At 40.6% G+C, this 12397-nt stretch overlaps 1 protein-coding gene across 3 annotated transcripts in view; it reads left to right on the top strand.

Moving 5' to 3' along the window:
• The window catches only part of eps15 (epidermal growth factor receptor pathway substrate 15), a 45661-nt gene extending 34112 nt beyond the window's left edge, over positions 1 to 11549 (top strand). For 2 of the 3 annotated variants that reach the window (XM_017693549.2, XM_017693548.2), the window contains exons 21-25: positions 1138 to 1210; positions 1800 to 1870; positions 2192 to 2327; positions 2930 to 3114; positions 8747 to 11549. In XM_017693549.2, the coding sequence (XP_017549038.2) occupies positions 1138 to 1210; positions 1800 to 1870; positions 2192 to 2327; positions 2930 to 3114; positions 8747 to 8887 (606 nt within the window). In that variant the 3' untranslated portion in view covers positions 8888 to 11549. The remainder of the gene's footprint in view (positions 1 to 1137; positions 1211 to 1799; positions 1871 to 2191; positions 2328 to 2929; positions 3115 to 8746) is intronic. The other variant, XM_017693550.2, reaches the window with a different exon arrangement.
• The last annotated feature ends 848 nt before the right edge of the window (positions 11550 to 12397 follow it).

Raw genomic sequence — 12397 nt, 5'->3', positions numbered from 1 at the left:
GAGTAAAAATAAGTTCAATCTAAAGAGAGACTCACTTATCACTCTTTCATGCTTGTCAATTTTGTAGAATACATAACCTACATCTTGTTTAGCCCCTTAACCAGCAAGCTTGTTAAGGGTGTATTGTGATGTTTGATGATTGGCATGCTGTCAAAAGGGGTTTTCAGCGAATTATGTGTATGTTCAGAAATTTACTCGCAGTAAATTACAAACCCATTTCCAAAAAAGTTAGGACTGTATGAAATGCCAGTAAAAAAAAAAAAAACTGATTCACAAATTCTGTTTGACCTATGAAATTGAAAGCAGAACAAAAACATTGTGAAACTATAAATTGCCTACAAAATAACTGTTTGGGGACTGAAGACACCATTTGAAAGAAGAATTTTTTTATTTGTAAAGGTAGTCATCTGCATAATAGTATGGGGCAGACAGGATTTTGAACTTTACACTGGTAACAGTCTGGATGGTCCTTTTCTTCTCTGGCCCAGAGAACATTATTTCCCTAAATTAATCTAAAAGTTTGACTTGCCAGACCATAATACATGTTTCTACTGGGCATTAGTCCATTTCAGATGAACTTGAGCCCATTTCTGTATGTTGTTGACGGATGGCTTCCCCTGTGCATTGTACAGTCTTAAGTTATGTTTGTGAATGCAGAGATGAACAATATTTTTTAACGGTTTGTCAAAGTATTCCTCATTCCGTGTGGTGATATTCATCAGAGAAGCACACTTGTTTTTACTGCATTGCTGTCTGGAGGATCGAAGGTCGCGGTCATTTAGCCTTGCTTTTTATGCACTGAGATTTCTCTGGGTTTCCTGAATCTTTTGATAATATTATGCACTGTAGAGGGTGGAATATCTAAAATCTTTGCACATGCTTGTGAGGAACGTTGTTCTTAAGTTGGATTTTTTGCTAATGATTTATGACAAGTGGCTTGTCTTTGTACTATCATGTAATACAGGTCAAAGTGAATTTTCAAGTCACTGCTTACTGTTTTCAAATGCATTTTATAATCTGTCTCAACTTTTTTAGGAATTGGGTTTGGGGGATTATTCTCATATTTTTTTATTTCCCATTTTAAATAGATTTTGGTCCTGCTACAGTAACATCTCAAACATTCTCTCTGTTCTTCAGAAGGACATAACGCCAGCAGCTAATGACCCTTTTGCTCCAGGAGGAACAGCAGTGAATGCAGATTCAGATCCAGGTGAGCACATACAGCCATCTGCTGGAGAGAGACAGGATTACTTTCATTTTTTCACTTCTTAGGTACTTTCATTGCCAACAGTTTCCTCAACCATAGCTTTATTCTCAAAAGTGGTTTTAATTCAGCATCTTTGAAAATAGTATACCCAATGAGAAAAAATGGAGAGCTCTGACGATGCTGTGATAGCAGATTACTTTAAATTAAGACATTTCACAGATGTTTTGTCATATGAACATTATTTCACTACTTAATGTACATTCACTTTTAAGATTTTTTTTCAAATCAAACCTAGTGCCGAACTCAGCCTAATGTAGTTTACTTTCACACTCCAGGTTTAGCTTTACAGATTACTAACAGCTGCTGTCAGTAAAAGAGTTTCTTTACTTTCTTTTTTTTTAACTGGAGAATCAGGGGCAAACACTTCTAGTTGGCGGTAGTTATTCTTTGTTGGGTTGCAGTGTCTGGGTTCTAATGGTTTAGTTGCTGTAATGGAGTTTTTTAATGAATAACCATTGCAAAATGCAACGAAAGTCCCATAAAGCCTGTGTATTTTGCTCATATTCTAGGCTAATCCTGGTTTGTGTTTCAGATCCCTTTGCCACAGTTTTTGGCAACGAGTCATTTGGAGGAGGATTTGCAGACTTTAGCAGCCTGGCAAAGGTAAACTTCATATTCCTTTTGCAGTTCAGAGAAAATTCAAGTCTGTCTTTGCTCTATTCTGCTATGCTTATTGTAGCACAACCAGGACCAAGTGTAAAGCTGTTTATTATAAATATGTTGTATGTCTAAGGTGGTTTTTGGAATTCAGCCATGCTATAGTTGATCCAGTCATACTTTTAGCCATGTTATCTGTACTGATCATACTAAATGTATTAATTTAAAGCTGAACGCCACTTTGAACTCTGTATTTTAATGATGAAAACCAAACACTTTTTGGATTGATTTGCTACTGATTCACTATTGCTCTCCTTTGCCTTTCAGTCTAATGGTACAGATCCTTTTGCCTCATCAAACACAAATAGTAAGAATTTATTTAAGGAGGACAACCAAACAGACGTGCCTCCTGCATTACCACCCAAAACGGGGACCCCTACCAGACCACCACCTCCTCCACCTGGTTAGCACTGAGTGAATCTTATTTTTGCCTTTTTGTAATTTCTTTCTTTTTCTTTTTCTATGTCATATTCTGGTGTGGGCTGATTTGTTGATATTTACAAATTTGGAGCTTGGGCAAATTCACTTTCTTTTTGCTTCACACAAAAAACACACCCCCTCCACCCTTTAGTGTAATATAAGGCTATTTTGGTATCCTCTTATGATATGAAACCATACTTCTAATGTCATACTTGGTGCATAAAAGTATGTCTAATTTTTACAGTTCAGTGTCATGTATTGCATGTCACAACAAGGCCCTGCAGCATAAATAAAAATGTTTTTGTTTCAGTCAAGCAGAAGTACACCTGATTCTACTTGTCACAGCTGCTTTATTATGAGGTCTGCTCCTGATGAGTGAAATAGAAATGAATTAAAAAACCTGCAGCCAGTCTTACACTGTAAATGATGAGCTTACTTGCTATGCAATTTCATGCCCACACAGACCTGTAATATGGATTGGTTGATGAAATTCTTATGTTACTTCTTTTACAAATATGTGGCCCTCTTGTTTATAACAGCTACATTTGGACATATGGTGTTTATGTACATTTGTGTGACCTACAGGAAAGCGGTCGAACATCTACCGGTCAGAGTCGTCGGACTCATTTCAGCGACGCGGGCCATTCAGCGGGCAGAGCTCTGGAGAGTTCTCCTCACTTCCTGCTAAAGACACAGTGCCGGATCCCTTCGCCCCCTCCGCCCCCTGCCAAGCCTCCCGTGACTCCGACAGATTTGCCACCTTTGACAAAGTGAGCACCTCCCCTGCCCCCTCTCCACCTCCTGAAATGCAGTAACCATTCCTAACATTAACCTTTCACTTTTCACCTCTGCCTAGCAGCAGCCTTTGCCTCTCAACCTTTAATAGCCAGTAATAGGAACGCTCCATCTGCACTGCTCGTTTCTATTTATTTTGGAGGTGTTGCTCACTATACTCGATACACTGGAGTCATTTCAAGCTTTATATAATGAACATTGTTAATATATTGTCTTTTATTGTATGTAGATAAACAGCTTATGTATGTATTATATAAATAATAAATGAAGACCTTTAAATTTCTGCTAAAATGGCAGTATACTTATTTTTTACTGTTCTGTTGAAAACAAAATTGTATATGTATATGCACAAATGTTAAGTTATCTTAGTATGCTTGTGTTATACTAATTTCAACATGATCAATAAGTTCTCCGCTGTGGTTGGAGAGGTGGGGCTGCTCGCCGTAGGCTGTTCTCATTTTACACCAGTGCTCTGTGCCATGGTTTCCACCATTCTGAATAAGGCTTGAGCCCATCCTTGCATGTCCATTGTTCTGCCCTGCCCTCATCTCCCCTCCCTTCACCTCGCTGCACATACTAATCATCTGTGTCCACCTGTATGATTTGGCCTACTTCCTGTCATGTAATGCTTTTTTCTGAGCTATGATTGGCTCAGGCACTTCCTGGCTGCGAAATCAGTCCCTCTGTATCCTATGACTCCCAGCACACCCTTAGCACGTGCTCACCACTTCCTCCCTTCTGGATGAAGCGTCATCAGTACACCTTATAAACTACAGAAAGTGCTCAATAAAATATTTTATAAGGGTGCCAGCCTTATCTCTTGGCTGCTGTTTGTGTTGTTTTTAAAGCATTGGTTTCAGCTTTATTTTTAATCATTTTCACTTTTGTAATCTGATGAATTGGTGCCAATAAACAGTGTTTCAATAAATTCAAATTTGCAATAGTAAATCATTGAAAGTGATGAGTTGCTAGCAGTTTTAGTTTGGTATTTTTAAAAAGTTTTGTGCAAGTCCAACGTGAGTACTTCATCCACTGCTCAGTTTTCCATTACTTTGAAAATGAAGCATGCAAGCTCAGTGGTGAGAGGTGAGGGCGAGGAAAGTGCCTGTCTTTTTCTGGTCGTTTTAAAGCCCACGGCTACTTTGCATGTGGCCTAGTCTTTAATGTGGTACCTGTGAACAACACACCTATGTTTTATTTGGTGTACATTTTAACTTTGTCCATGTTTGTACTTTTTAACCCTGTCTCTGTCTGAACTGCATGCTCAGCATGGTTACTGTATGTGCAATCCTAAAGCTGGTATAAAGATGACTCAGCACTTCTGACTGACTGAAAGTATCCTTACATTTTAGAGCTCTCCTGTAGAGGAGAGTGCCTTTGCAGATATTGTATTCAGATAGTGGAATTTACAAAAAAGGCAGCTGATGATGGAAAGAAAGTTCAAAAGTATAATCAGCAAGCAGCACATTAATTAATTTTTCACAAATATATTTTCCAAGACTTGACTGTGTTTGCAGTCAGGATTAAATATATAGTGTAGTATTTAGGATGTACTCTTCTTAATTCTTAATATTTTAATATATTTATATATTAACTTCATGTTTTTAATAATAAATATGAAGTAAAAGCATAAAAGCAAGAGCATATTGGCACTGCCCCAAAAACATGTTTCTCCACATCTTTTTTCTGGTTTTTTCTTTTCTATATTACTTGAACGCAGCAAGATTTAATTATGAATGGTACCAGTAGAAATGCTCCAAATTTACTTGGAATTAAATCTTTTTAGTTTTACTTGTATTAAAAGTTAAGAATGTTTGTTTGTTTGTTTGTTTGTTTGTTTGTTTGTTTTTGTCTCCTTTGCAAAGTTATTTTGGAGATTTTTTTTTTTTTTTTTTTTTTTTTTTTTTTTTTGACAGTGACTATATTTGTTCGCCCTCCCATCGACCCACCACCAATGGGAGGGGCAGTAGTAGGGGTTCGGTGCGTTGTGGATCGGGCAGTGTCCGAAGGCGTGGGCCTTGGCGTTCTGATCCTCGGTTGCTGAAACTGGCTTTTGGAACTTGGAACGTTACCTCACTGGCGGGGAAGGAGCCTGAGTTGGTGCGCGAGGTTGAGAGATACCGGCTAGATATAGTCGGGCTCACCTCAACACACAGCTTGGGCTCTGGGTCCAATCTCCTTAAGAGGGGCTGGACTTTATTCTTTTCTGGAGTTGCCCATGGTGAGAGGCGGCGGGCAGGTGTGGGCTTTCTCATAGCCCCTCGACTCGGTGCCTGTATGTTGGGGTTTTCTCCGGTGGACGAGAGGGTAGCTTCCCTACGCCTTCGGGTTGGGGAACGGGTCCTGACTGTTGTCTGTGCTTATGCACCGAACAGCAGTTCAGAGTACCCAGCCTTCTTAGAGTCCTTGGGAAGGGTGCTTGAAAGTGCTCCTCCTGGAGACTCTATTGTCCTACTGGGGGACTTCAACGCTCACGTGGGCAATGACAGTGAGACCTGGAGGGGTGTGATTGGGAGGAATGGCCTCTCTGATCTGAACCCGAGTGGTGTTCAGTTTTTGGACTTCTGCGCAAACCACAGTTTGTCCATCACGAACACCATGTTTGAACACAAGGATGTCCATAAGTGCACATGGCACCAGGACACCCTAGGCCGCAGTTCAATGATTGACTTTGTAGTCGTGTCATCGGACTTGCGGCCATGTGTTTTGGACACTCGGGTAAAGAGAGGAGCTGAGCTGTCAACTGATCACCACCTGGTGGTGAGTTGGATCAGGTGGTGGGGGAAGATGCCGGTCAGACCAGGCAAGCCCAAACGCATAGTGAGGGTTTGCTGGGAACGTCTAGCAGAAGAACCTGTCAGATTGATCTTCAACTCACACCTCCGTCAGAACTTTGACCAGATATCGGGGGAGGTGGGGGACATTGACTCAGAATGGGCCATGTTCCGTTCCTCCATTGCTGAAGCGGCTGACTGTAGCTGTGGCCGTAAGGTAGTTGGTGCCTGTCGGGGCGGTAATCCTCGAACCCGGTGGTGGACACCCCAGGTGAGAGATGCCGTCAAGCTGAAGGAGTCCTACCGGGCATGGTTGGCCTGTGGGACACCAGAGGCAGCTGGCAGGTATCGACAGGCCAAGCGATCTGCGGCTTCAGTTGTTGCCAAGGCAAAAACCCGTGTATGGGAGGAGTTTGGTGAGGCCTTGGAAAGTGACTAAGTCGGCTCCGAAAAGATTCTGGCAAACCGTCAGGAGACTCAGAAGGGGAAAGCAGTGTGCCACTAGCACTGTATATAGTGGAGATGGTGTGCTGCTGACTTCGACTGAAGACGTCATTGGGCGGTGGAAGGAATACTTTGAGGACCTTCTCAATCCCACCGACACGTTCTCCAGTGAGGAGGCTGAGTCTGGGGACATGGGAATAGGCTTGTCCATTACTGAGGCCGAAGTCGCTAAGGTAGTTAAGAAGCTCCTTGGTGGCAAGGCTCCAGGGGTGGATGAGATCCGCCCTGAGTTCCTCAAGGCTCTGGATGTTGTGGGGCTGTCTTGGCTGACATGCCTTTTCAACATTGCGTGGACATCGGGGGCGGTGCCACTGGATTGGCAGACTGGGGTGGTGGTGCCTCTTTTTAAAAAAGGGGACCGGAGGGTGTGTTCCAACTACAGGGGAATCGCACTCCTCAGCCTCCCTAGCAAGGTCTATGCAGGGGTACTGGAGAAGAGAGTCCGGCTTATAGTCGAACCTCGGATCCAGGAGGAACAGTGCGGGTTCCGCCCTGGTCGTGGAACACTGGACCAACTCTTCACCCTCTCCAGGATTCTGGAGGGTTCATGGGAGTTTGCCCAACCAGTCCACATGTGCTTTGTGGATCTGGAGAAGGCATTCGACTGTGTTCCCCGGGGTATTCTGTGGGAGGTGCTTCGGGAGTACGGGGTACATGGCTCTTTGCTACGAGCCATTCAGGCCCTGTACAAACAAAGCTGGAGTTTGGTTCGCATAGCCAGCAGTAAGTCAGACTCGTTCACAGTGAGAGTTGGACTCCGTCAGGGCTGCCCTTTGTCACCGATTCTATTCATAATTTTTATGGATAGAATTTCTAGGCGCAGTCAAGGGATGGAGGGTGTCTGGTTTGGTGACCTCAGGGTCACATCACTGCTGTTTGCAGATGATGTGGTCCTATTGGGGACATCAGGCCGCGAACTTCAGCTTTCGCTGGATCCCCGCGACCCGAACCCCGGACAAGCGGAAGATAATGGATGGATGGATGGATGGATGGATGGATGGATGGATGGATATATTTGTTCAAAGTTGTGATTGTGCGGAGCCATAGAGTTAAGTATAATGCAGCTTTTTAAAACATCCTAATAGCTGCGTTGCACTGATGAAACCTCTGTAGAGCCAGTTTCCCAGGCTAAAATGATGACTCACCATTGGCACTACAATTTATCCCAAGACTACAATGTCCAGGAAACTGACCCACAGTGTATTGCAGCACATTGTGCATTTATAACATTATATGATTTTTCTGTCTGTCATCACTGGAATCCATAGCATCAGTATGATTTGGTTGTTTTGTCCTGTACGCAGCATATCCAGTAGCTTTTATTAGCGAGTGCAGATATGCTGTCCTAGTAAGATATAGGCTTCCAAATACTTTTCATTACAATACTGTACCTCCTACAAATATGCTTTGTAAACCATTAATGGATAGGTCATTTAGAGAAAGCTATTTGACTACTTTCTTTCATAGACAAGGGCCAAGTTTCCACAAGAGCAATAATGTGATGATACCTGGAGCATGTTTCATACAAAAAAAAAGTAAAGTACATGCTATTAATGTAAATTATGGTGCATACTGCTGCTTTGGAAAGCCATGAAGTGTAGAAATGCATCACTACCTCTGACATCAAAGTGAGCTATGAGCAGTAAAATAGTTACAGTTGTCAAATTACTTATTTGTCGTTTACAATTATTTTAAAATAACATGTATTTGCATCCCCAATAACTTGTGTCCCACAGGAAAATGTTAAACTACGAAGACTACAGGTTAGACTGTGAAATTCAGTGCTGTTATGAGAAATCTAACCCTGAATATGTAATATTATAAACATGATAAACTTTAGTAAATATTAGTCTACTGCTTTTTGTATTGTTTTTTTTTTTTTTTTTTTGTATTTTAACATTCTCAGCTGACTGAAGGGTAACATTTCACTGAAGGCTTTAGTGAAAGATTACGAGATGCCCACAATTCCTGATTTTATAAGTCTTTTCACATTTTGCTTATCGACTTCTCTGTGCATGAAGATGGCAACTCCTTCTTCTCATTCTGCATCATGGTATATGCTTTTTGTTTTTATAATATTGATGTCCCACAGGGGTTGTCACTTCTGGTTCTGGAGGACAAGAGTCTAGCACAGTTTGGTGACTTTCCTGTTCTAACCTATGAGTTGAATTAGGCTTGTTTGAGGAGGAAAATCATTGTGCTGCACACTGTCCTCCAGAACCAGAACTGATTCTGATTTTTATTTAACTGACAGCTCTCTGACCCAAAATAGGTTATTGCATGTTGGTGATAACAGTATTTCCAATGGGTTTTTGTGTGTGTGGAGCAGTACCCCACGGAGGAGGACATGATCGAGTGGGCGAAGAGGGAGAGTGAGCGAGAGGAGAGGGAGCGTGTGGCACGGCTCACGCAGCAGGAGCAGGAGGATTTGGAGCTGGCTATAGCCCTCAGCAAGTCCGAGCTCTCCTGACCTCAACCAGACTCAACACACAGCCACTGAGGAGGAGGAGGTGAAGGACTTTGACGAGGGACAAAGCGTTGAACTTACGGGTGCTGGGACGCACTGTCGACACCACCGTTTTTAGCAGAAAACTTGTCAGTCATACCATCTTCAGTCCCAGCTTTGTCCGTGTAGCCAGTGACTCCTCCTACAGCAGCAGGAGTTGGGACAGAGTTTGGGCCTTAGGGGAGAAGTGGTAAAAAGGTAAAGGACTAAACCCTCAGTGCTTGACTTTAAGGTGTTCATGTGCTTTAAAGTCAGATTAAATGGCTGCCCATTAATTCATTCATCCAGTCCACAGCATGATGAACTGTCACTGGCACATTAACACATGACTCCCTCTGCACATTGCACTGGGTTATGTAACATGAGTTCAAGCTAAATGTATGAAAATATTGGAAAGACTTGACATTTACTAAGTCTGACATCTTAATCTGGAAAGCCCAGTCATTCTAACTGAAGGGTTATGTATTTTGCAATGGGTATAATGATGAAAGTGATCGTTCTGGAGGTAAACTCTGCTATGAGGTTGGAAGAAAAGATTGTTAGATGAAAGTGCCCCATCATACATGTAACATTTGTGGTGACTTGAAGAATTGGATTATTTTCCACAGTGTATTAATGGAGAATGCATTAGTTTTCGTCCGGATTTAGTTTAGATTTCAGGTTCCCATTGATTAGTATGTTGAAAAATCCGTTAGGATTCAGTTTTGGCCCACTGTAAGTGTCCTTCGAAACCTAATCGGAGCATTTTGACAGCTTCAGTTGGTTTCCAAACAACTTTTACACTATTCTGAGCTTCTTGTTCCCTTCACATAAGTGAGTTTGACAGTCTATTTGGAGATCTTGTATGACAGCTGAAATAACAATTTCTAAGTATTTGTTGGAATGTAATTGTACAGTATATACTATATAATAATTGTTTGCCTGTAACTGTTTAATTCAAAATATTCATATCTTGCACTTGTAATCTGTTTTAGATAAAAAAATAATATCTTGGTGAAATGCAGAACATTACACTATCGTTAGAAGTTGTAGGCCTTGAAAACAATGAACTGATCTTAACTCATTTTCACTTGAAAAGAACCTCTTCAGTACAAGTGTATTTAGTTCTGATATCTGGAGGAACCAAGAAAGACCCAGGAAGTTCTTTTAAGGAGTGCCTCTCACCTAAGCTCTATGTGTTCTTAAGTTGTGAAATGCTGACTGTAGGAAAGTTCTGAACCTTTAAGACAAATTATGTGGGGCAAGAGAGGGCAAAAGGGAAAGAAGTCAAGATTTCTGCATAATTTAATTGTAAGCCATTCGGAGTGGTTTGATGTGAAATGATTCACTTTAGAGAAACTTACAGTCTGATTTCTTTGCAGTGGTGGTGATGGGAACCAGGGGTCACCGATGTCTATCTCGTTTTATTTACAATTCAAAATGACCAGTGCAATAACTTTGTGTAGCTTTTAGAAGCATTAAAGCCTCCAGAAATCTGGTTTCCACCACCACCACTGTGAACAGTTGACTTTCTGACTTTATCTAGAATATATCAAACTGCTGTGAATGAGTTTGTTTTACATCTTAACCATTTAATTATGCTGAGATTTTGAAAAATGAGTGATATTCCCAGTAGACATCAGCATAGTTGCTGCACTAAACATTTTCAAAACACTCAACAAGGTTTAATGATGTCCAAAATGACACATTACAAAATTTGTGGTCACTGATGTTCAATTTTTCCTGTAATTTGATATTGAAGAATTCAGAATATGTAGCTTTTTTGTCTTTACCCATTTCAGTCTCCTATGTGCACTAACTTCTGTATGGTACCAATAACAGGGCACAGATAAATTGTGTAGTGCTCGTTTGCATTTCAAAGTGTCCGTTGTGCCTGAAGTTTGGGTTTGACCTCCAGGGCATTGTCTGCAAGTCTTAAATGACTGTGTGATGCATCTACTGCCTTTTTGGACATTGGATGCATTTTTGTCAGTCAGACTTTTCATGTGATAGCATTAGGCATGATGATCAGTCCGTAAAGAGAGAAAGTGCTTTTTTGGCCATGGATTTCTGACTTTTCAGATATTACAGGATTAAGAATATCCTTTTTGACTTGAATATTTGCATTAGAGTGATGATTTTTAATGGTCAAAGTAAAAGGTGATTGAAAAATCACAAGGGAATAGGCAGCCTATCAGATATGACTCTCACTGACCGTTTTCTGACCAATATAACTTTTTCCTTGCAGTTTATATAGATTTTTATGAGCATTATGGACATGGCATTTTACCCAGACAAAAGTATTACATTAGACACCAGTTAGCACTCCTTACTATGTAAAGACTAGGGCTTGTACTTCTGTTTGTGACTGCTTCTATTTCTTAGCCTTGCTCATTGATGCAGTTCCCTTTGTTTCTGTTAATCATGTATGTATGTATGTATGTGTGTATGTATGTATGTATGTATGTGCCTCTAATTCTTCTGATTGAAAACCACTCATGTACTCGCTCTCTACAGGCTTTTAAAAACTGGCTCAATGTATTTTTTTTTTAACTTTACAAATGTGTTCCTTTTAGTAGGGACAATTGTTTAAATATGTTAAGTAACATGTAATTAAATCTAAAGAATAAATATGAATCTTCTAAGACGTTTTGTTGATTTGTTCACTGCTGAGGTTTTCTTTAATCAGTGGTACATATCACAATTTACCAGTCACTCTTTAGTCCAGCAGAAATCACTCAACAAAGGTCAAGTCATGTGCTTTGAACCCAGTGGCCTACAGACAAAGTTGGAAAGTAACGCAATAGAAGTTTTGGGAATATGTGTTCACACAAATTGAGCATTACATCCAAGTTACATGTTATAAAGGTGGTATTCAGAATACGGTTACCTTTTAAATGTGAAGGAAAAACCTTTAGAATACTCACTAAATATGTAAAAAAAAACACACCGGCTATAAAACACCACCAATGCTTGTTTGCCTTTTTTTTTTTTAAATCAGCACATGATGTGTAAAAGAGCTCAGCTACAGCCTGAGTTTGTGATAAATCAAGGTGATGATCAGTTATTAATCTGTTTTACTGAGCTCTACTTAAGCCTGAGTCGACTGATAAATCAACATGATCAGTTATTAAGCTCAGTGTTACTGAGCTCTGCTAAAGCCTGAGTAGAGATAAGTCAAGGTGATGATCAGTAACTAATCTCAGTGTTATCAAGCTCTTTGAGGAATGATTGAAATAAACAGTCTCCTCATTAGTGGACATGTTTACAAGTGATAAGCTAAAGCATGTTGTACTGGACTTGTGCATGTGTAAGTAACATAGTATGTCATTAACTGAAAATTACAAGCCGGCCCACTTTATAGACTAATTTGGAAGATTTTGTTACTGTAATGTGATAATCTTTAATTAATGTATTGATTGTAGTGTGGTTATAAATACAGCAGTGGACTGGAGCAGGTGATGAGAGCCTTAATAATGCTGAAAATTTTGTGAA

The sequence above is a fragment of the Pygocentrus nattereri genome, chromosome 28 (assembly GCF_015220715.1).
Source record: "Pygocentrus nattereri isolate fPygNat1 chromosome 28, fPygNat1.pri, whole genome shotgun sequence".
NCBI lineage: Eukaryota > Metazoa > Chordata > Actinopteri > Characiformes > Serrasalmidae > Pygocentrus > Pygocentrus nattereri.
Note: the sequence above shows the minus strand (reverse complement) of the source record. Positions and strands in the feature narration are given on the sequence as shown.